Raw genomic sequence first — 26202 nt, 5'->3', positions numbered from 1 at the left:
ACTACCTGTGCGTTTCTTTTTATGAGTGAGTGAGTTGGGTTTAACGCCGCTTTTAACAGTATTCCAGTTATATCGCGGCGTGTCAGCTTAATGTGGGAGGAAAGCCCGAAGTGATGCAGGTCCCACATGTTTACCACTTCGGTGAAACCCACGAGCACGGTGCTGACAAACCTAGAAACATAATTGGGGCGAACCGGGATTCGAACCCACAATCATAGGTTTCTGGCGTGCATAAGGGAAGTAACTCTGCACAGCGAATTGCGGCGCCTTAGACGACTGGGCCACCTGGGCTACCCGTGCCCCCTCTTTTTTTTAAGAGTGTATATATATATACTTATATAGAGATAAATCTTTTACAAAACAAAGCTGAGATGTCGGTTTTATGTCACCAGTTGTTGAACAACATGTTTAGAGCCTCCACGTAAGGCTGAGTGATGATACTGATACCCATATTGCGGTTTGTGCAAGAGCCCCAATATGTCCCAAAATGATAAACATTCGTGGTAAAATAGAACTGTAATTAACTGCGTTGTCCGGCTACATCTTTGGGGAACTATTCACTTGAGAATCCCCTCTCAAAAATAACGCCGTCATATATTTGACGTCATCAAGTTGCGAGCGCATTTTCTAATCTCAGGAAATGACGTCATCGTGGTAGAACAATGTTTTATAGTGAAATAAACCACGCTTCGTCCAAGATGATGGCTTTATCATCAAAAACTGGCTCCCACAGAAGAAATCGCTTGGGTTATAGAGCAAGCGATATCTACATTGTAAGAGTTTCCCACTTTCATCAAAGAGTGTTGATGTATATTATATCAAAAGACACGAGCATTGTTGAATCTCATTGTGACGTAAGGACGGAATGACGTAACACTAGAAGCAACGTCATAGCTGAAGATTGTGACGTCATTGGACAAATTTTGGTTTTGTAGGACAGCGGTAGTGATCAGGGCCTAGATTTTGAAACGATCTTAGCCCTAAGATTATCGTAAGGTTATCGTAAGGAAATCGTAGGCTATCGTAGCCTATTTTCGAAACTATCGTAGCCCTAAGATATCTTAAGTTTGTCGTAAATCTAAGATAGGGCGAAACCGCATTATCAGTCATATTGGGAAAGGGAGGTCACTCTCATTTCAAACGGGAGCTACCTCCGTTGTTTTCGTATTTGCGAGAAATGGCGTCACCCACGCTGCACGTTGTTGGTCCAGCTATTAAATGCCCAGCTTGTCCCTAAGGTAAAACGTAAGGTAATTAAATGTTTGAATGCATTATATATTTATGTTTCCATCAGTACATCTTCTAAGATTGGTTTAGTGGTGATAACCATTTTCTAAAATGTGGGCCCACATTTTTCCCGTCATCTATGGTGATCGAAACAAGTGGGCCCACATTTGTATTTCGCCTAGCTTCGTTAGGTTGTTTCGTTAGTTCTGATAATCAATCCCTAAATGTGGGCAGACGTTCTTCCGTCATATTGATTGCAACAGGAGGGACCACATTTATTAATCGCGAAATTCTACTTAAATATTGATAATCATTTTCTCAAATGTGGGCCCACATTGTTCCCGTCATATATGGTGATCGAAACAAGTGGGCCCACATTTGTATATCGCCTAGTGGGTAGACGTTCTTCCGTCATAGTGATTGCAAAAGGAGGGACCACATTAGAAAATCGCTAGCTTCATTAGCTTGGCTTACTTATAACCATTTTCTAAAATGTGGGCCCACATTGTTCCCGTCTTATAGTGATCGAAAAAGGTGGGCCCACATTTTTAAATCGCTGGGTTTCATAAGGTTGACGAAGTCATTTAGGCTATTGGGCTCACGTTTGTCATTATGTGACATTTTATACTATTCATATTTTGTAATATTGATGGGAAATATCTTTATAAATCATTTCGTGTGACATTAATTCCATAAAAGGCACAAAAGTCTTGAATAACTGCGTCATAGCTGACCACACTAGTTTTACAAAAATAGCTACCAAGCATGAAACTTAAATCTACTTCAAATTAAATTTACAGAGGCAATACCACTCATTCTACTTTTTCCAATATAACACATCAATCTAATCATAAGTGTTGGTGGCGATATACGCCTGAACATATGTCTACACTTGAATTGATCTCGGGCATGATACAAGCCTCAGACGTTTCCGAGAACTTGTTCCATAAAAGGAATAATATTAATGACCCCACGACCTAGTTTGGCGATGTTCGTAGAAGTGAGTTCTGCTGTATTGCCATCTTATTTGTACATTTTAATCCAATTATAAGTCATAATACTTATTTTAAATAGACAAATTATGAGTTTGTTATGCCGGTTTGTTTACGTAGTATATATTCTCAACAACAAGTGCGTTTAGTTTCGAATGTGGGCCCACCTCGAACTTTCGATTAGGCAAACGGAGTTAGCTCCCTTCTCGAACCACCGATAATGCGGTTTCGCCTAAGATAGCCCTTTACCTGTCGTAAGTTTATTTTATCTTCATCCAAGATGGCGGCATACTTTTCCATAGATATTTTGCCAAACAATAAGTCTGCTTTACGTTCAAACATTGACATTTCATTTGGTAAAACTGAGTGATTCAAATTGACACTTCGAAAACAAAAAGAACGCATCATGGATTTCGCGTCAAAAAAATTCTCAATCGCGACAGCGATCCACATAACTGTGGAGTCGATAGCTTACAATATATTTCTATCCGAGTCCATGCAAGAGAAGTGTGAAACAACATACCTTTTCGATAATTTGGGAGGGATAAAAAGGGAAGGTGTCGACAGGCTACAGTAATGACCGTGACCTCATTGATAACTCAGGGGGAGCTAATCTTAGTTCAAACTCTAGTTGAGAGTGGTTTCCCTTTGTACTCGCCCGGGACACCTTGTTCAATGGTACAGTTTTCATAAAGCGCAGAGTTCCGCTGTTATATTTTCTGGATCGCATTTGTGTCAATGCTTTAGTCTTTATTTTCGCATTTGATAAAATTATATCAATCTACATATGTAAAAATAACCATAAAGGTTTCGCATAAGTTTTTACATCTAAAATCGTGTGGGACGGGTGGTTTTAATAATTGAATTTTAACTATACAGTGTAGTATTTATTGACTTAACAAGGAAATACATGTGATCAAATATTTGTTTTCAATATCTAATATTTTTCTTGCAAAAGTAATTGTAATTTGTTTCGTTTTAAATTCAATACCTATGTTATCTATATCATCTTGAAAGACAAATATTTGAAAAAAAAATGATTAAAAACTGTTTGTTGAACAATTGCATTCTTTAAAAACTTTGATTAACGGCATATAGATGTATTCAAGTAAATATAACAATTTACTGAAATTTTGACAGTAAAAGTTAAGCACAGATTTTCGTATCGACAAATCAAATAAAAAATGGGTTCCCATGCTCGTTCTGGTTCTCGTCAAAATGTAGCATAGTTTGCAAATTCCAATATATGTTCGCAGAAAAAAAAGTTTATTGAATGAAATATACTGATCAATATAAAATACACATTTTCAACACAATAATCTTTGCATTCAATAAACCGGTTTAAAAATATTTTGGTGTTTTTAATATTTAAGTCTACATCTTCCCGTTTTATGTTTAAAAAATATATAGATATACTTGAGACCATTCAAACAATAAAATCGTTGTCACGTTTAGGGTCAACGGACAAATACTAGTAAATGATCCTCAGCAATGCTGTCAGACAAGCCAAACATCATTGAACTTTCTCTCTTTGCGAACGAAAATTAGTGTCACTTATAAATTTTGAAAAGAATTATGGATCTATATAGATAAAAAATAATTTCATCATCTAAATACTTATAGCTTGATATTGTATTTAAGTCCTTGGTTAATTCGTGAAATATATTGGATACATAAATAACAAAACAAACTTAACAAGCTTAGATTGTCATAAAATCTTTCTTGTGGGTGCGCAGCTTCCTGAACAATTTTTGTTTTGAGTGTTTCCACGTATAATGTTGGTGTTTACACTAATATAAACTTGACTTTTGACATAAACATAAAAATAAACAGTATACATCACTTAACATCAGACTTGAACACGCATGTTAAATGCTGAACGCATATGCGGCTGGGAAATCCCCGTGACGTCACTGGGAAACACCCCGCTTTTTCAATCTCTAACACAAATGAGTTCTCTGTCAGAGTTACGACAGGTATCGTAACTCTGAACGATCTGCGATAGGTTTACCATAGTTTCGAAAATCTATCTTATCTTAACCTTAAGATATCTTATCTTTGAACGTAAGTTGTTAAGATTTATCTTAGCTACGATCGTTTCGAAAATCTAGGCCCAGGGTACCGTTGTACAAAGCGAGCTTAGCGCTAAGGTGACAGTAACGCCCATACCTTAACATAGACTTACGACAGTCGTAGCTCTAAGGTTGTTTTGTACAACGGCACCCAGTTACGTAAAAGGGAGCTCAAAAGCATTAAGAAATAATTAGGAGATAAACATAATGTAGAGCTAGGTTACCTGTAGATTTAAAGGCGCTAAATTGAATTTGGAACCGAACGCGCAGCGTGAGGTTTCAAATGTTAAATTTAGTGCTGTATATGCTCAAGCAGTATGTTACTGTAATACTTCACTCGACCATATGACAGGCATTGAAAGCATATAAGCACGGCCACTTGGTCAGCTAATATGACATGGTGGGCACGCCTAAGGAAAACTAGACAAGCTTTGCAAAGTTTTCGTTCTACACCGCGCGTCACTATTATGACGTCATATCGCACATTGTGACGGAAAAAGCGTGACGTCACAGTCGTATACAGAAAAGTTAGAAATTCTAAGCACTCTGTGAAATACATTCTCTTTGAACATTTCTTTCGTGTTTTTTGCTCGAAATGTATTGCCACACATCATTTGAATATAGTAGTAACCGCAACTTTGCATTTTGTAACCTATAATTGTAGATATAATTATTTAAATATGCCTACCGACAATGACTGAAAAAAGTAGCTTCCGCGATGATGCGGCCGTCAAACCAGCTGTTTCAATCAGAGGGAGTTTATTGTGATTTAATAGCCCCTGATTGACCAATCAGAAACGAGAAATTTCCAAATTCATGGTAGAATGGGTAATAAAGAAATTATTACACTGGCATGTGTGTCATACAAATTTTACGAAACGAGTGTCAGAATTCTTGTATTTCCCGAGCGAGATTATACCTGATATATTATGCTTGATTCATAAATTTTCATGTTTTCATTTTGGCCCACCTACGATGAAAATGGTGGATGTTATTAGTGTCAAGAATATAAAAAAATATAATATTTTCAAATCATATTCTATTGTATCTCGTTTATATTCATAGTTACACAAGAACACTGACGAGGTATAAATATATGTCCAATTCATATTCACAAAATGGCGAAGAGTGTAACGAGAGACAAGTTACCTACTTCACCGATGGTACACGCTTCTAATGTGTATGTGAATATATATTACGCTTGCACCTAGCTGTGATAAGGGATAACAGAACAGCCTGCTTCGAGAGACTAATATAACAAGCCATAACAAGGCCTCGCCTTTTTCGATGCTCATCACTCTTTTTTTCGGGGAGACTGCAGTGCATTGACAGTGTTTATCAATTGTTTTGGTGACAGGGACAGAAATCTAGATTATCTTATGTTTCGTTACCTGACGTCAGTTCTTGAAACGTATTAAGCAAGCTGCCTCGCTATAACGCTCGCGTAGTTTAGGAAAGCCTTATCAAAGAACAAACCCTGGCCCTCTTTCTTCTTTGGTTTAAATGTTTAAACATGTCATAAAAAACTACACAACAATTTTAGTGTAAAATATGCATTTATTTACTTCAGCCAAGTCATGATGAGCTGTGCACTAAATTAAAGCTATTATTACATTTTTGCTGTCTACACATAACCATTGTCATTAATTGTTCCCTCTATCGCCCGGTTGCTAGGAAACACATCCGTGATGGGAAACATGCTTAGGATGGGAGGGTCGTATATAGTAGCTGCAAATACACGCTGAACTTTGATGTAAGCAGTGTCGGCGAGTCGGGAGCAAGTCTCGTGGTACGAAGCAGTGGATTTTGCTGTGTTTACATGCCACATTTTTTCCTTGAAAGAAGCAACCCAAGCTGGATGGCAGCAAATATTTAACTACTAGTAGCTAGTCCGGCCAAAACGTCAGTCTCCTCAATACAAGGACCATTATTTGACATATCCACCTATCAAGTGTGTTATATTGATGTTAACTTGACTTGTCACGTTTGGCTGGATTTTCAAACACGCCGCCTCAGAGCACGTGCTTGACGTCACAAATATCGATCGTCTGCTTTCCAGGACGCCTGTCGTCTGCTCGCTCTAGCGTCGCGCGGGACATACGCTACAGGCAGGTAAAACAAAATGTCCGACTATAAAACACTGAAGGAGAGACAACTGCGGATTGGGGGTTTGTATGAAGACGACGATTTCCCCGCTGATGCGAGATCGCTGTACTATAAGGGAGAAGGATCGCCGTACGTCCAGTGGAAGAGACCGAAGGTAAGTATTTTGTCAGCCACCGGGAAACAATGAGTATGATTCAGTGAAAGTCTATTGTTTCATACAGACACGGAAGTTATTCGCATAATGTGACTAACACTAACATCTGTATATATCGACGCTTTACGCTATACGGATTCCTTCCTACAATTTAAACAGTATACGTTCTCTTAAAGTAGGTGCATCAATATATTCATCCATACTATTATCAAGTTATTGATTTTGTACCTTAATTACTCTAAATATCAATGCACAAGATAATGTTTTCTCCATAACGTGACAGCAGAGACCATATAATAGACTATTATATGGTCTCTGGTCACAGTCAGTGTTTAAATTTATTAACACTCTATTTCTAAAACTTCTGAGACTTGAATTGTTAATCAAATTTACGGACGGGTCAGCACATTCCCAGCCTTGACATGGGACGCTATTATTACTTCTGCTTGCGTGCATTGTGATGCGTTGTGTAAACAGTCCAACCTTAAGTGTGGTGTTGAAAGCCTGCAATCGCCGATGACTCCTAAACATTTTATTTCCTTGTAGTAATTTGATATGCATTTAGAATTACAACTTACTTGTTAACTCATTTAAAAAACCCGACATTTAACGTATACCTGTTGTACCGTGGTTTATGGGGCCTATGATACATACCATAGCAGATAATTATCTTGTTGCATTGATCATGAAATTGCAGCTAAGCTAAAACAGATAAACTGCAAAGTCATTGATATGTTTTGATTAGAAATATTCGGTGGTGAAGGATATTAATTTGGGCATGAACCTGTATTATGTATGCACACTCTAATTATGGTTGATATACAGAAATAGTCCATCGTAGTATACCATACTAACGTCTACATGGTAGTGCATATATGCCATAGGCTTATGTCTATATCGGGAACGTATACAATGTGAAACAGGCTAAAACCGTGTATAGCTACACCATGACTACAATACAGTCATGCCGTGACTCTGCAAACATTTCAAGGAAACTCATTACCTATAATTTATTGTAAGCAGGCAAGTATAATTGTCTTCACACGCAATTGCATCTAGGAGTTGAAAGCATTTAAATGTAAACAAGAGAAAAGGATTTTGTTGTGAACAGTTGAAGGGCGATCTGGCCTGCAGTATCAGATATCGTGCACAAAGTGTGAGAAACAGAAATTCCGACGCACTGACTGGAAGGACGATACGAGACAGGCGTAGAAACTGGGTGTTGTTGTTAACCTGTAGCTTGACCTGAGTTCCGTCGCCCCAGGTAGACACTGAGGGATCATCAGATTACCTGTGATGTCATATATTACCTGCGCATGTTATTATCTTAAGTAATAATCTCTGTATGACCCTTTCTTGGGAAATAACGCGATAGGCAGAGAGAAAGAGAGCCGACTATGCTTGTCGTAAGAGGCGACTTACTGGATCGGGTGGATCGCTGGTCCAGACTCGATTATTTAAAGACCGCCGTCATGTAACTTGAATATTGCTGAGTGCGGCGTTTAACAACAACCAACATATCCCGGGATATGTCATGTTGTCATGATATTCCTACCTTCGAAGTCCAAGGCATAATTCTCTCTCAGCTAGCAAATACTTCATTCCCATAAACCCCTTTGCTACGCTTACCATAAACCCCTTTGCTCTTTCTACGCTTCCCCAATCAGCAGCCCTGGCTTTGTACCATACGCCTATCATCTTCCGTACGACTATCTGACGTATAAAACAGCATTACAGTACGTCACAACATGGTACTGAGTCACATATGTTCGACAACTTCGATAGAAGTGTAATACACAAGTGCACGCGATTACTTATTTCTAAATATGTCGGTCAATGAATTTGAATTATTAGAATTTTGACATTCTGTACGAGGCAGCTTTGTCACCTGAACTTAAGCCACACCCTGTATCCTGCACAGTTGCAGCTGTCGCTTCGTCAGCTGAACTCGGTTACCCCAGGGCACAGCTGGGAATAATACCATATATGCTGTATGGCTTACTCGACGAGTTACACAGTCCATGATGACATACACAGCCGTGCTCTTTTCCCTTTTTATAGCAAGAAAATGTGTCCCGTTGCCTGGAATTGTTTAACGCGAAAAGATACCACCTTTCTACAACTTTAGGGAGTAGGTTGGAGAGGATTTAAATACAGTGGACGCTGTCTTTATACACCACCCACACGCACAGTGCACCAAAACCAACCCACACAATCTCTCGTTTCGGTTCAGAGTCCACTGTTCTTAAAAAGTAGTGATTTTACCCGAACACTTTTATTTTAGCAAACCTGCCCATTCAATCAATAGCGATCGTTTGAAAATTAGGCAATACTGATAGTCTCCACCTTACAATATTATGTATATGTATAGGACCCGTTAAGATCCGGGGTAGAATAGGTCTTCAGCAACCCATGCTTGTTGTAGGAGGCGAATGCATGTCATCGATCCCGATTGCGTGGATCGATGCTCATGATGTCAATCGCTGGATTGTCTTGTTCAGACTCGATTATTTATAGACCGCCGTCATATAGCTGGAATATTGCTGAGTGCGGCGTTAAACAACAAACAAAAGTAAGAGGCGACTGATGCTTATGATGTCAATCACTGGATTGTCTGGACCAGACTCGATTATTTACAGGCTGCCGTCATATAGCTGGAATGTTGGTGGAGTGCGGCGTTAAACAACGAACAAACAAGTATGTATGGCTGGTAGTGGACGTATTGAGATTTTCACTGTTCATAGCTCGTGTTGTGAGTCAGTTGGGTTTTAATGTTATCAAAGTTACAAGCTAGAATCACTGTCCTAATCGGACAAGCTGTGTAGGATAATATTCAGGTGTTCATATGAAACACATTATAGATCTATCCATCATAGCATTCTTAAATTATGTACAATGTATTCCGTTTAACGTGGGAACATCACTGACCTGTGAAGCTCGTAATATTCCCTAATAGCTAATAGGTAATTATCGTCGACAACTACCTTTATATTCAAAGTTTTACTACACCTTAACTGCAGTGATTTGTCACGTATGACAACAATACAGTCTCACTGGGTCAACCCGTACACATGCCATCTCGAGCAGCAACTATGTACAGGTAGGTATTGTAGTATGGTCAATATACACAGGGGAGGGATGCACACGTTGAAGAATGTGCGACATTGTTATGGAAAATACTCAGAGATAAACTCTAAAATCGTAACTGTTTCATTTCCAGGAATACACCGACTGTATCTTCTTATTTCAGTCAATGTATGCGAGAGGATACAATTACTGTAAATAGCCCTGTATACAAGGACGCCCTTGCAGTGAATGAGTAATAAATTTACTATACATTTCTGACTACACCAATGACTCATATAATACAGCCACAAATAAACCTTTTAAAACGTGGTTCAAATTCGATTTGCATGGAGGTAATAAATCATTTAATCGCATTTGGATGATAACTATATATCTAAATGTGCAACACTAACACATACATTTTTTCATGATTTCATATAAACAAGTTCTACGTCACTTAGGTGTAACAAAACTCGTTTCAATTGTTTAATTCTTGTAGTATTTTAAGCAAATATGAGTGAGTGTGATTTTACGCCGCATTTTGCAATATTTTAGCAATATCAGGACGAAAATGGGTCGCACACATTGAAAATGTTCGATTACTGCATTACCAATCCACAGCGGTACTCACTTTGATACATGGCGATAACGTTTCTGCAATATGTTAAAAACATTGCAATGACATGTTATGAAACAGTATCGCCAATGTTATGACATGATGTTTTTAAAATCATTTCAATAACATTCTTAAACGTTAATCAAATGTTTTGAAGGAAATGTTTTTGAAAAACTACAATGAAACCTTTTTGAAAATGTTTTGAAAATATTATGTGTCAGATGGGAGTGTTCAAAAATGCGTAAAACAAATATTGCCGCCAAGTTTATTACGCTGTCTTTACAGACGGTAGCCCAGTCTCTTGTCAGTTGCGTTAGCGAGCAAATTGACTCACGGCAGCTAGTGAGCCCCAGCGGCCAGTGTCATACAGCCGAGAAGAAGCCAGAGATTCTTTTTCTTCTTCTTCCATATTCTCGAGCAAAAGTAATGAAGCATTAAGAAACCTGACAGACACTTTTGGCGTTCAATCCGTAATCTGTAGGTTTGTTCACAGTTTCAGTTCATTTCTCTGAAAAACCACCAACGGTGGTACACAGGGACAGGACGTCGATCTTTCTGAAGCTTTGTTTTTACCCAACAGCCGATAATCCCCCTGCTTACTCTGTTATACTCGCCTTATTCCGCGAGAGAAGTTTCTCCTCTAGTGACCTACTGCGAGAGTAGGTTTCCTTCCCGGGAATACCCCTGCCTTCTTAAGGTTTAATCTTCCACTGCATATTGAGACCGGCCGATACTCCGAACCTCCCACTCCTTTATCTCAAAGAATATGTAAATATTGTATATACTCTCATGATCACGATGCTCCCCCTACTTATATTGAAGATGAATGCCATTTCTTAATCGAATGTAACTTTTATGATGACTTACGTTTTGATCTTTTACAAGAAGCTTTTGCTATTAACAGTGGTTTTTTTAAAAATTTAGGCAGCTCAGACAAATTGATTTTTATTATGCAAGAGGAATCACTTAAACACATTGTAGCTAAATGTCTATATTATATGTTTAAAGGAAGACAAAACTATACAAGTTAATTATCATTATTACTACAATTCTTATTGTTACTTAAAAAAAAGTTAAACACCACTTATATTTTTATTAGTATGGTACATATATATAATATTTTATCTATTTATTTAATTATTATTATTATTATTATTATTATTTCACAATGGATACACTTGTATTATAATGTGTCTCATAAGCCTAATACGGCTGGATGTACAAGCTTTTGTTCTGAAATCACACTATGCCATGACGGCATGTGCGTGTGACACAAAAATAAACATTTCTCTCTCTCTGTATCAAATCTGCATAACCAGTGAGATTGTGGTTACTGTCACACCTGACTTGTGTGTCTGAATGGCAGGTCTGAAAACAAGGGGTGAACCATTACACAGTAACTCGGGGTAACGGGTGCTATATAATCAAAGTACCGGCGTGCTACCTGTATACGGTATATATATGTTACGATGATGTGTCATTCCTTAATCAGTACTTAAAAGTAAACACATGTTAACGATAATTACGACAGAGAGATAGATAAACGCAGGTCGGGTTAGTATTATTTCCTTGGTTAATTATTTAGTTGATTTGTTAAACACTTTTTCATGATGAAAGAAGTGATGGTGCAGAAAAAGACAAGCATTTAACACTATAACCGTGATGCAATCGCGTTACTCAATACAATCCCCAAAGAACAATATATAGGGCGCTTTTTTACTATCTATTCCTTACTTGATATCAGTAATTCATATATGGATACCAAAGAAAAAATTTGTCACAAATTTTATTTTATTTTATCATGCCATGTTTACTGAAATCGATTAAATTTTGTAGATATCAATAACTGAATTTATTATACCAAATAATGTACTTTATCATCTAAAACATCGAATATGGTATAGTATCTATAGCCTTCGTCTCCGAGACCTTATGCCCATTTTTTAATAGTTCGTACATATAGCTACAGTATCGTAACATTTACATATATAGATATTTAGATGATGTCTCTGCATATATGTAAGGGCAAGTTTCTTCCCTTTTAATCAGTTTTCCTCCTGGCTCTGAATGTGGAATACAGGCTTTAGGGAAACATATGTATCTTTTAACGCGTTGCACACGGGTGTCACACGCGTGGCTGACGGGTTCCACACGAGTGACCAATGGGGTGCAAACGCGTTGCGTAACGCGTTGCCTATGCATGTAAGGGGAATGAACTTCGAGGCAGTAGTGTATGTATGTGTATCTTCTTACATAAAGAAAGGCCAAATTAAGTACCGAAGTAAAACACCAAAATATATTTTTTGCATAACCAAATAACAAGCGGAGAACGTTTCGGGAAGTCTAGTGAATCGAGTATTATATATCCTTTTGATGATAACGGTGTATGTGGCGGTGCGGGGGTTGTTTTATACAATAACGGTATCAGTGTCATCAGGACTTACACACGGAGTAGTTCTACAGGATATCTACATGACTTGGGGGCAGGGCAATGGTACGTGTCACAAGGCATTACTTGGGGCAATCCAGATGTTTAAAGTAATTACTCAACCGTGACTGCAGACGAGACGTGGGTGTTGTATCGTGACGGTGGTCTGCTGGATCATGTGTTTCAGTGCGGATACACTTACCTTCATCTATTATGTATGGTATTTACGTCCTTATAAACGTCCGTGTAAATGTCACGTGTAGCTTTCAGATTGTGAATATATAGTGGCATAGGTGATTTTTATTATTTCATTAACATTAAAACATGCAGGTTTAGTTTAGAGTGAGTGAGAGAGATGGGACTGTTACGCCCCTCAACATGGTATTTTACAGCTGTCGGAGAAAGATCGCAAGTGTTTGCTTGCTTGTTTGTTGTTTAACGCCGCACTCTACAATATTACAGCTATATGGCGGCGGTCTGTAAATAATCGAGTCTGGACCAGACAATCCAGTGATTGACATCATGGGCACCGATCCAGGCAATTGGGATACGATGACATGCATCAACGAAAGTCAGCGAGTCTGACCACCCGATCACGTTAGTCGCCTTTTACGGCAAGCATTGGTTGCTGAAGACCTATTCTCTACCCCGACCATAGCTCCTGGACATGGTGGTCATCAGAACAGGTGTTCTGTCCACATGTCCTGTGCAATATTGCTCTGCGTCCATGAACAAGACATTCCCGAGATCCACACCAAAACACAGTATATTTCTCTCAGTATTGTCTGTAGGCTGTGATGGCTACCAGTCCCCAGTGGCCACACTGATTCATAGCCCGTGTAGTTAGTAAACGAAACTGTACGCCGCGAATGTGTTACAGGAAAAAGAAACGGGGGAAATAATGTCCTCAGGTTGTACCCTCAAAAATATATTATACGCGGGACAAGCCAGATTTCCTGATTTATAAATATGTTTAGGAAAAAACCATAAAGACTCCTCCTTTCTGAGATTTATTTGTTTGAGCAGTGACCGAAAACATATATTACTGTCTCCACCAAGAAATTCCAGCATATACGTTGGCTTGTCCCCTATACCATGCCAGTGCGTTCACCAAATTTGTAAGATCTTCTTTACTTGCAACCCGTTAAGATCCGGGTTAGAATAGGTCTTCAGCAACCCATACTTGCCGTAAAAGGCAACGATAGCTGGAATATTGGTGAAAGCGGCGTTAAAGAACAAACAAACAAACAAATAGTAGCACGGTTACACTCAGACCTGACTGACAGTAGTGTCATAACTGTCAACAGTTATGTCACTAGTTATTCTGAGGGTGTGTATTGGAAAAAACCCTTCTAACGTTAGATTCTACAAGTAATATGTATGCCCTACCATTTGTCAGTTTGATTCTGACGATGGGACTTGTGCCTAGCCGTCTCTTTGCGCTTTGATGCAGTGTTAAAGTGTTCTCTTACCAATACATTTCTGGTGTCCCCCGCCGTGATATTGCTGAAATATTGCTAAAAGCGGCGTAAAACCATACTCACTCACTCACTCTCTCACCAATAGAAGCTGCAACTTTACTCATACTGTAATGCAGGAACAATATTGATGAACTTGAACCATAGCTTTAAATACCATGTTGTGTGGATCGGTTCTGATTAATACCTTTGGAAAGCCATATATCCCTTACAGCGCCAGTGGTCTTCAACAACCCATGCTTGCCGTAAAGGGCGACTAACGGGATCGGGTGTTCAGGCTCGCTGACTTGGTTGATGCATGTCATCGTATTCCAATTGCGTGGATCGGTGCACCTTATGTCTATCACTGGATTGTCTGGTCCAAACTCGATTATTTACAGACCGCCGTCATATAGTTGGAACGTTGCTGAGTGCGGCGTTAAACAAACAAACAAGTTCAGCGCGTGTGAAATCTCGTTCAAATATACAAGGGGAATAATGTTTCTTCTGTTTCAGGAAATCACCAAGGATGCCAAGTTTATCGTCCATGGAGCCAAGTACTATGACATGCAGCAGGGGGAACTCGGTATGTGAACGCTGAATGTCTGTTATCAGCCTGCATGATGGTAACCAACAGATGAGTAACGTAACAAATCAGTAGTCTCGGGCTAGCGTGAATGTCTAAGGTTGAATGTACAGAATCTATGCCGTGTCCTCCCACCAACAAGACATAGCTAACAGTTCTCTATAACCGAAGCGGTAATAATAGTCATTGGTTTTTGGAAATCTTCACGAATATTGGCTACAGTGTATAACCTGAAACTTCAACCTTGTTCAAGCCCCAATTCATCCCGGCGGTTTCGTAGTAGTGAAATCGTTCAGATTAGCAATTTCTAGATTAATGTATTGTTACGTCGTAATGTCCATAAGATATTCCGCTCAAAAGAAGTTAAAGAAGACCCAGTTCTTCTACACTACCATAGTTAATCTCTCATGGCAAAACGTGACAGAATAACTATAACAATATGAAAGAATCGGGTGTTCCTTAACTTCCTTTGAGTAGTATACAAGTGGACGTCCTTCGTCGTCCAGAAAGCGGGATAGGAAGCTGTGCGTCAGCCTTGCTGTACAATGGACGAATATCAGAATAAATACGTTTTAGATCAATTATATTTATTGACGACACCTGTCACAATTAATTCGTGGGTACACTACTAAATTGAAGTTGTGGATAGTGTCGATATTGGATGTGAACACACAAAATGAAACAAGTAAGGTGCAAAACAGTCTGTTGCCGTGACGAGCTATAGACATGAATTCTTTCGTAAAAGGCTTATGTCCATTGGGTAATCCGCTTGATAACTACGGTAAATAAGGTGGGATTTCAGCAGTAGTCCCGGAACATCAAACAGACTTCAATGTGCCCATGTGGGGAATCGAACCCTTTTTCCCAATACTCGCAAACGCTCTAACAACCGGCCTACCCCACCGGCCCTGATCACTGAACATCTACTGCTAACCACAAACGATTCAAATTATTCCATTGTTCTTTGAACCTCTCTTGGTCCTGTGACTTTCATGTTGATATGTAGATAGTGTGATCGGGTATTTATCACGTGACACTGCTGCAACAGTATTGCTTCAATTTATGACATTTATACCAGACCACTGCCTTTTTAAATATTATATAAGAAAAAACCCAGATAATCTCCTTCCCTGTTTTATTTGTATGGCCTTGAGTGCTTGTTCAAAGGTCTGGCTAGCAGGTGCCATGCGGAAAGAATAGCCAGGAACTAAACATACGATCTCGTGTTTCTTAGATCATGAATGAATAATAAAAAAATCCTATCTGAAGTGGAAATATCTCCAAATATATTTTGAAGGTCGCACTAAATACATTTATCTACATAACCATATACCTGTGTGAATGCGCTGTTAGTAACACTTTCAACACCATCTACCTTCTGTTTAATATAAAAGCATCGTTGAGAATAGGTAAGTTTTTTCCAAACTCGTAACATTTACAGTAACACTTCCTTAGCTGTGACACTTGACTTGTAAAAACATTCCACTTCTTTGATACAGTCCCTTGTTAAATCTCGCCTTTCAATCAGGACAGCGCTCATACCAATTATCTCCTCCTGACACTTTCTCCCAACAGGGGTGTTTACCTCGGTTAAATAACGGCTGAAACGTTGGTAGTAATGATGCCCACATGGGTCTAATTTGATCAAGTTTATTTGTTTGTATTTATTTGTTAATCAAACTTGATCCATTATTATTATTCTTGGCAAGGGATATGAATTATTTCCTTTGAAATACATGTATCTGGCATTCTGGGCATGTGCAATAACCGCCCACACGTCGCATTGTACAAAGATAAAGGCTGTTTTGAGGCTGGTTCTACTTCAAGGTTAGGTCAACATCAGCAGTCACGTCTCGGGTTTACAGCAGCCCTGTATCTTAGCAGGCATTGCATTATATACACGTGACCACAGAAGAGTAGGTCTGTCATTGCACACACTGAAGGGGACTTCTGTACAATACGTCTCACAAAGAGCGGAGACAAGGGTACATTCTTGAATTCACTGCACACGAATTCAGTTGAAAACAGGGAAGAGACAATCTTTAGCAGGTATCAAGTGTTTAGGAATTTAAGGCCATATGACGACAAAGGCCCATGTTAAATGCCTGTGATAGAATACGACCCTCCATTTACAAAACTATGCTTAGCAACACATATATCAAAGATTGAGCTACATGTAAAGTCGGTACATATCGTAACAGAGCTTCCCTCATTCGATCTTCTTTCCTTCCTTCTTAACTTAGGATAAAGATCTCTGTTAAATATAAAGCTGATATAATTTTTGAACACAGTATTTAGTTTTACAAATCTAATTAGCTGGCAGACATTTACAACGGCTTAACCCGCGGCCTACAGTAGTGACATACGATAGAATATGAAGAACAAATGAGTGGTTGCGGTAACCGTGCTAGGGACGTTATCATTAATAGAAGCAGTTATTCAGTGAATGATGGAATGAACTTGGTGAAGATGCAGACATGAAGTCACGTGTCTAAGTAAAGGTGCAAAAGCTAGCCACGTGTTCAGGTAAATAAATATGAAGACAAAGTCACCTGTCCGGGTAGAGGTGCAAAAGCTTGTCACGTGTTGAGATAAAGACAATGTAATGTAGTCAGAAGTCTGAGCAAAGTAGGACCACGAAGTCACATGTGCAGACATGTAGGTATAACATGGAATTCAAGATGAACTTGACCAAGTAAAGATGCACATGTAAAGCCACATGCGCATGTTAAGGTGCAAAGGCTAATCCCAAATGCCTAAACATGGTGACATAAAGTCTTATTTCTATTCGAAGTCCGAGTCACATGTGCAGGTAAAGGTGCAATCTTGGAGGCATGGGCCTATTTAATGACAAAAAAACTCTCACACAATACTTGTCACAAATTTGCAGAGATATTCTAGGTAAAGGTGTAATTTTGTTGACATAGGCATAGTTTTGTAGCCATGGGCCTAGGTACTCGCAAAACACTACTCACACGGACAAGTAAAGGTCGAACTGTCCGTATGTAGTCCACATTGCCATGTTTAGTTGAGTTGACACGGTGTAACGGTATCATGTTTGCAATGTACAGACCGGTCACCTGTCACGGGGGTGTCAAAATTGACGTATCCATGGTAACAGACCACCAAGCCAGCCAATGTGAACATCAGATTCCTCTCTTGTAATTCTCCGGTACTTTGTTTGGGTGTAAGGTTTGGAGTAGTTTGTCTCAGGGATATATCCTTGATGTGTCTGTTAAATCATTGCAAGACTACACAGGCGTAGACTATCATGAAATATATATCTGTCAGTGTAATTCATGTACATATATCTGTCTCCGTGACAACACTGATAGTGTGCGTGGACGATGTAAGAATGCACTTAATGTAACAGCTGGGACAGTTGTCGAATTTCGTTGTATATCTAAATGAAATATATTAATTTCACCAAACAGCTGTACGTTCCATTAAACTTCACTGTCCACCCATCACTGTATAAAAAACTTGTCTAGCTGTTTCTATGTAAAATCGCATCTTAATGAAGAAACTATCCAAATCTTATAAAATAGTAATGGATATACATTCAAGTATATATTCTGGTCGCCATTATAACTCTGATTTCCTGTAAATCCTGGCGCTCGGCATTAAGTGGCTAATACAAGGACTGGCGGCTTGGAGTCAGTATACTGTGTCTGAGTGGGGTATTCATGTTAAACTGCTTCATGGTATCTCAGTGTGCTAGCATTAAAATCGGACTAGTACAAGCAGCCATACACACGTGCATGCACGTTGCTATATAAGTGCAATAATCTTGGACGCGACGTTAAACCCCATTTCACCTCACCTTACCTCCTGTAAATCCTCGACATGCTGTGTACGTAACCCGGAGAGTAATAAAGTTTCTGTTTTGCCAATCCCAGTGAAACACGATCGTCTTTTACACTATTCATAATCTGTGTATACCGTTTATGCAAACTCTTTGTTTGATATATAAACACACTCTTTTGGGTCATAAATGAAATGGAAACTATAATCCCGATCTTGGATCAAAACAGGTACCGTAGTATTTCTGTTAACAGAAGTTTCTGTCTTCTCCAGGTAACTGCTGGTTTGTGGCGGGAGCTGTTTCTCTGGCCTGTCACAACCAGAAACTGTTCAACAGAATCGTGCGCACTGACCAGGACTTTGACAGGGACTACGCAGGTAGGCATGTCTGGTACAATGAGTGCCTGTTTATGTTCAATGGTGAACATATTACCCCAGAACCAGATATTTGTGACTCCCCACACCCATCCTCGAGTGAGTGAGTGAGTGAGTTGGGTTTAACGCCGCTTTTAACAATATTCCAGTTATATCGCGTCGCGTCAGCTTAATGTGGGAGGAAAGCCCGAAGTGATGCAGGTCTCAGAAGTTTACCACTTCGGTGAAACCCACGAGCACGGGTATGGTGCTGACAAACCAAGAAACATAATCGGGGCGAACCGGGATTCGAACCCACAATCATAGGTTTCTGGCGTGCCCAAGGGACGCAACTCTGCACAGCGAATCGCGGCGCCTTAGAAGACTTGGCCACCCGTGCCCCCACCAATCCTCGACTATCCAATATATTATATCTGAATTGTACTACGATAAAGGCACTGATACTATTCGCAAACTTAGCTTCGTTTTGCTTCCGATTCGAATAACCTGACAACCCTGCCAAATTTTACCATGAGCTAGGTCTGTTTGTTTATTGTTTAAAGCCACACTCAGCAATATTCCAGCTATATGGCGGCGGTCTGTAAATAATCGAGTCTGGATCAGACAATCCAGTGATTGACATCACCAGCATCGATAGATACAATGGGATTTTCGCAATTGGGATACAATGACCTGCATTAACCAAGTCAGTGAGTCCGATCCCGTGAGTCACCTTTTACGACAAGCAAAGTCACCTTTCACGGCAATCATGGGTTGCTGAAGACCTATTCTAACCCGGATCTTCACGGCTATGTACATTCTATGGATTAACGAAGACATGGTAGCGAATGGGTCCAGGATATTTATGGTAATATAATTGAAATAATACACTGGATAATCGAGGATGTCCGTCATGTTTTATTAATTATTAGTCACTGCCGTTGTCAAGGACTCGACCGACTCCTGACCATCAGGACTTATTAATATTTCTCACTTGTTCACGTGGGTAATTAGACTTTCTTAACTTTCGCAGCGAATTTGTCCAGTAATGCTGAGCAAATTTCAACCAAACTGTTTGAAGTCTACGGCTGAAATACCTCGTGGGAAATACCGTTACCACTATGTCTTTTCTATTTACTTTCATTAGATAATTCTCAGGGTTCAAAATTCCCTGTATAACATTACCAGTTGCATGTTTAAAGAGCAATGGCACGGGTAAAATAACACATATAAATACTATTTTCTCACAAAAATACTCAATGATCTTGTTTATTTTTTGACGCCGATTAAAGTGGACAAATATAACTCACACCTACGCTTAACGCACAGTGTGATTCATTCAGTAAACCTGGAGATTCAGAAATTCAAAAGGGTGTTATCAATCTCTCTGAGAAAGGGGGTGGACTTTTTGAATTACAACTGCTTCTTATCTAGCTCATGTGCAGAAATGATTATAAGCATTACAGCAAAACAGCTAATATTCCGAAGTTTTTAACAGCGGTTTGTTGAGACATCGTTACTGAAATAATGATAGAAATAATGCACTTAAGATAATATGAATCAACTTCTGACATAAATGTCGGATAGATTCCGGAAGTATGTCATGGTACATAGCTGTAGAAGCATACATTTTACAAACTGACAATGTATATAAAAACTTAATTACCAATTACATGAGTAACGTGGACACAACAAGGCGACCCAACACTGGACAAATGAAGTGTTGGGCAATAGAAAGTATACACTTGAAAATTCACACTGCTCATGACTGTACTGTGAAATAACGACCGCCATGTTCCGTGATACGTCATGTACACGTGACCTGTTGTGAGTGAGTGAGTGAGTATGGTTTTACGCCGCTTTCAGCAATATTCCAGCAATATCACGGTGGGGGACACCAGAAATGGGCTTCACACATTGTACCCATGTCGGTAATAGAACCCGGGTCTTCGGCGTGACGAGCTAACACTTTAACCTCTAGGCTACCCGACCGTGTTGTGAGATACTCATTGATATGATGCATGTAACATCACCATCGAATAACTGTTCCTTGTCTGTTTTATTTAGCCACTATCAAACATGGGTGTTGACTTTCTTTTGCCCGACAGTTTAGTTATGTGCATGCGTAAAATTAAAGTGCATTGCAACATTCATGATCAGTTGCCCGCCTACAATTTGTGGGACACGGGTATAATCCCAAATCAGATGAAAGTAAAAATATCCAAGCGGCAGTGTCCCATCCTAATTCGTCTGTCGGCCCTTTGAGATGCTATTACTATAGACACTAAAATATGTAGAGTATATTTTATGATCTATTAACACAATTGTTGGTAACATGATGTGTTTGTGCGAGTTGTTTGTCTCCATTTGCCTCGTTAAAGGGCCGCACTCTGTCTACCGTTACAGCTACAGACTATTATGTTTTAGTGTTTTTACTATGGTGCTTACCTTCTTAATTAACCACACACACGCACACACAGCTTTGGCCTTTTGTATTTTACACACACACACACACACACACACACACACACACACACACACACACACACACAAGTGCAATAATCTTGAACGCAACGGTAAACCCCATTTCACCTCACTTCTACAACCGGGATGTTTCAGGCACTATATTTAGTTTTTCCTTATATGTGTTTCGGGGCGGTCGGGAAGTCCAGTTGTTAAAGCGTTCGCTCGTCACGCGGAAGACCCGGGTTCGATTCCCGACTTGACGATCATGCCCTTAGATACAGCAGACGCGACGTTTCATTGCGACTCACTCACTAACAATTTGATACGTCTGCTAATTTTAAACATGGTCCACTTATCGTCTTTTCCTCTTCATATTGTCACAAATCTTCTTATTGTTGCCAGGGATATTCCGGTTCTATTTCTGGCAGTACGGCGAGTGGCGGGAAGTCGTCATTGATGATCGCCTGCCCACAAGGAGCGGCGATCTTATCTATTGCAGCAATCAGAAGGAACCAAATGAATTTTGGTGTCCGCTCCTTGAGAAGGCTTATGCCAAGTAGGTCATATCAACGGGGATTTGTTCTGATCAGCATCAACGTCGGGATATTGATGAATCGTTTATAGGAAATAATAACACCATGCATGACCGTTGTCATGACAATATGACCACAGAAATGGATTCTAATTGTTCTATTTGTCCTGTGTACCGTCCGTGCACGACTTCCGGTGCGGAATATACCAAGGTGCACCAATGTTAAACTATCTTAGTGTTAGACTATGGGAGATATGGTCTTAGCGATAATATCGCTTTGTGGAACGGGACTTAGGATGGCTATGTGGCTTCGTACCCTGACACTACTTGTTTACTCGATACAGACTCCATTGTTACAGGTAGACCTTAAGCTGCTGGTATGTTGCTGACTGCGGAGTATAACAACATTCACTAGTGCCTTGTCTTTTGTATGATGTTACAATATAAGTTGTAGAGGGTACATGGGTTTCATGTATCCCGCGTTAGGTTTTATGCCACGAGCCGGTCGAGTGGTATAAGACCTAACGAGGGACGCATAAGACCCCATTGACCCGAGTGATCCTGCTACAACTTATGACAACTTTATCAATAGGGATTACGGGCTAGGGGCTTAAGATGTTGCGAGTTTTGCGGTAAAGTGTACAGTAAACCTCAGTTTTTGACATCTTTTCAAGACAATTTGTAATCTAATGTTTCATAATACTGTTTCTAAGTGTGTATTGTTACGACTGGCTCTATTTTGTTCGATTCTTGTTTAACGCCGCATTCCAGCAATATTTCAGCTATATGACGGCGGTCTGTAAATAACCGAGTCTGGACCAGACAATCCAGTGATTGACATCATGAGCATTGATCTACGAATGGAATGGCGGCGTAAAGCCCTGGACCCCGTTCCACAAAGCGATCTTAGATCTATGTTGATCGTAACTCCCATACTTTAACATAGACTTACGACTGTTATAGCGCTAAGATCGCTTTGTGGAACAGTGCCCAGCTCACTCACTCAATCTCTCATATTCTACACAGGCTGTATGGCAGTTACGAGGCCATTGACGGGGGCCGGATCCACGATGCCCTGGTGGACATGACGGGTGGTATATCGGAGCTGATCGACCTCACTGAAACCCACCCTCCCCGGGACGCTCTGGCACGAGCCCTGCAGGATTGCAGCAACATGAACACCTTGATTGGAGGGGCCATATTTGTAGGTAACACCAAGCCATGCTCTATTAAGCGATTTTTGTATTACTTGGTTTTCGTATCCGTTGACCCAAAGTTTGTATTGGTTCTCTTATTTGTGTTAATATGTTCATAATTTTCCCTTCTGTTTGAAATTCTTTGTCCTGTTCTTGTTTTCATTTTTGTTTCGACAGTTATTGGAAACCTTTCTATATCCGTAACACCAAGTACTAAGGTCATGTATTGTTAAGGGCGGTGGGGTAGCCTGGTGGTTAAGGCGTTCGCTCGTCACGCCGAAGACTCGTGTTCGATTCCCAACATGTGTACAATGTGTGAAGCCCATTTCTGGTTTACCCCGCCGTGATATTGATGGAACATTGCCAAAGCGGCGTAAAACCATGTTCAGATTATCAACATGATCTCCTGTATTCCCAAATTCCTCCGATGTGTCGCAAGTTTCAGGAATTAGTATACTGCTCAACGTTCACGAAGGATACAGGCCAGATCTAATATTGCAAGAGACAATGAGACAGTGCTCTGTGAATGAATAATACATCTACACAGATATTAGAGAATACAAATGTCTGCAAAATACCCCAGGCAAGGTTACACTCAGATTTTCAGAGCAAACTCCGCAAGATGGCAAGTCCTGGCAGTAGTATATGAAACAGGTCACTATGACTGTTCTTAACGAATGCTTTATATAATATTTTCTCATTAATGGCGTTTATGTTGAGAGAATTATAATGAAGTTCGTGTATCACCTTTTGATTCTTATATCCCATGCCATGTAAAGCAGGTAAATTAAATGTTAAGATAGAAAGGATATTTCATATGTCTCGTGAAATATTTTTCTCTCATCTCGTGACGTGTGTGTGTGCGTGTGTGTTGGTGATGGTGGGGTGGGGGGTGGTGGTGAGAGTTCAATTGGTATGTTCACTGCAGTGAAATATCAAGTGGTATGGTAACTGCAGTAAAAAAATCAGGTGTTATGTTCACTGCAATGATAATATCACTCGTCTCAACTTCAGAAAACTCAGTCTTTCTCACTGAAGTAATAATAAACTAATTACGCTGTATTTCATGGGGTATTTATACCTGATTTTTTTAATCTTGTCTGCTTTATTAAGATAACGTTGCAGCTTGTTTGATGTCAATATGTCAAACATTTATTATTTTGGTTCTGAAAACTTGAGTGTGAATATCCCAAATGTCAATTTGTCTCGTCGTATTTTATCACTTGACTATATTACATTTCAGAGAAGAATTAATTCTTTCCGTCGTGAGACCCGACGTGACAACGGTTTGTATGAAGGCCACGCCTACAGCCTCACTGACATAGTCACAGTAAGTCAAAACCTGTCACGACATTGCGTCAGAATATCGTAGTCCACCAGATAATGTGATGAGAACAGTTGCACTTCATTGTTAACGCTAGTCCCTCAAAGGTTTGGCTAAACTGCCGGGGAAAAGAAAGAATATAATTTCTTTTGCCTGGCAGTTTATATAAGGCTTCGACCCGTGAAGATCCGGGTAGAATAGGTCTTCAGCGACACATGCTCGCCGTAACAGGTGACTTTGCTTGTGGTAAAAGGCGACTAACTATCAGGTGGTCAGGCTCGCTGACTTGGTTGACGCATGTCATCGTATCCCAATTTCGTATATCGATGCTCATGATATCAATTACTGGATTGTCTGATCCAGACGCGATTATTTACAGACCGCCGTCATATAGCTGGAATATTGTTGAATGCGGCGTTAAACAACAAACAAACCTAGCTCATAGTGAAATTTGACAGGGTCGTCAGGATATTCGAATCGGACGCATAGTCAACTATCAAAGTAGAATTGAGTGCGGCGTTGAAAAACCAACAAACAAATATAAGGTTTCAGCGATACAGAACAACAGATACGATGCACGAGGGTTTTTGCCACCCATGATACCTCAGCACTGGGGTTCATACAAACCATTGGCAAACTGTACATCGAAATTGTAGGAAAATAGTGACATTATGTCCTGTTTTTTTTAACCGAGGGCATTGACTACAGAGAGTATCAGCTTATCGCATATGATACACACAATCCCCTGTCCTGTCTCATGTCAGTATGTTCTCCTGATTTCACAGGTGGAAGTGCAGGGGAAGGAGGTGTTGTTGTTGCGCCTGCGCAATCCTTGGGGTAAGGGCGAGTGGAACGGTGCTTGGTCGGACGGGTAAGTCAATCTGCGTCAATATTGGGGTGGGTGAGTATAAACGTTATACACCACATCGGCAATGTTTCAGTCATCTTGTCCGTCAATAACAGAGACATATATATACCCGTAACTTTGCAAGCATGCCAGGACAGAGGGTTTAGGAGGTTATAGGTGAGTTTGTGTATTTTCGAATTATAGATCCCAGTAGTATGACATATAGAATACTAAACGAGCTCCCCTGTAATACCAATTTTATGAAACGAGTGAATAGTTGTGGTATCTGACGAGCGAAAGCGAGTCAGATACCACAACTATTCATGAGTTTCATAAAATTGGTTTAACTACGGAGCGAGTTTAGTATTTTACTTATTACTTGCCATTTATAACGTTTTTAGAATTATACTGTTGAGTATGAATAGGCTGACACATACACGATCCACGGCATAGTCCAAATGAGTTTAACAGAATAATACTTCAAACACGTCAAACGTTGAAACGTATGAATTTTAATACCATACAACGGTCCACCTTTAGAATTCACAAAATTATCGAAGGGCTAAGACTATCGCAACTCACATACTTTAACTTAGACCTAACGACTGTCGTTGCGCTACAGTACGATCACCTTGTGGAACGGGCCTTGCACCTGAAAGTTTACAGTAACGTCACAATACCCGATGACGTAAGAACCATCGGCGAAACAATGCCATGTGACGTCAGCCTAGCAAGAAGGTTGCTGGGGTCATCGAGTGTTCATAAGCTCCTCTCAGTGATCTATCAACTCCACACGCAATGTCCGTGAATAAGCCAAGGGATGTTGAGAGCTTTCAATATTTGTTCGTGTTCCGAGTGTACATAAGCACGCGTTTTGGTATTACACAATGTGTAATACAGCTGTATGTTTATTAAACGGGTGATCTCTTCCCGGGCAAGTAATAAAATTTGTAAAAACGTCACTACATTTGTGAT

At 39.8% G+C, this 26202-nt stretch overlaps 2 protein-coding genes across 2 annotated transcripts in view; one reads left to right on the top strand and one right to left on the bottom strand.

Annotated features, from left to right (window-relative positions):
• LOC124125601 (autotransporter adhesin SadA-like) overlaps positions 1 to 2884 on the bottom strand; it is a 28162-nt gene extending 25278 nt beyond the window's left edge. The window contains exon 1 of the mRNA XM_046488933.2: positions 2743 to 2884. The gene's annotated coding sequence lies outside the window, so the exon portion shown is untranslated. The remainder of the gene's footprint in view (positions 1 to 2742) is intronic.
• Positions 2885 to 6037: 3153 nt separating this feature from the next.
• Positions 6038 to 26202, top strand: part of LOC124149370 (calpain-B-like) — a 39032-nt gene continuing 18867 nt past the window's right edge. Inside the window, exons 1-7 of the mRNA XM_048392719.1 lie at positions 6038 to 6551; positions 14635 to 14704; positions 18782 to 18886; positions 21731 to 21884; positions 22887 to 23064; positions 24300 to 24386; positions 25166 to 25251. Of these exons, the coding sequence (XP_048248676.1) occupies positions 6414 to 6551; positions 14635 to 14704; positions 18782 to 18886; positions 21731 to 21884; positions 22887 to 23064; positions 24300 to 24386; positions 25166 to 25251 (818 nt within the window). The 5' untranslated portion in view covers positions 6038 to 6413. The remainder of the gene's footprint in view (positions 6552 to 14634; positions 14705 to 18781; positions 18887 to 21730; positions 21885 to 22886; positions 23065 to 24299; positions 24387 to 25165; positions 25252 to 26202) is intronic.

This window comes from Haliotis rufescens, unplaced genomic scaffold, assembly GCF_023055435.1.
Source record: "Haliotis rufescens isolate VD_foot unplaced genomic scaffold, xgHalRufe1.0.p SCAF_11, whole genome shotgun sequence".
NCBI lineage: Eukaryota > Metazoa > Mollusca > Gastropoda > Lepetellida > Haliotidae > Haliotis > Haliotis rufescens.
Note: the sequence above shows the minus strand (reverse complement) of the source record. Positions and strands in the feature narration are given on the sequence as shown.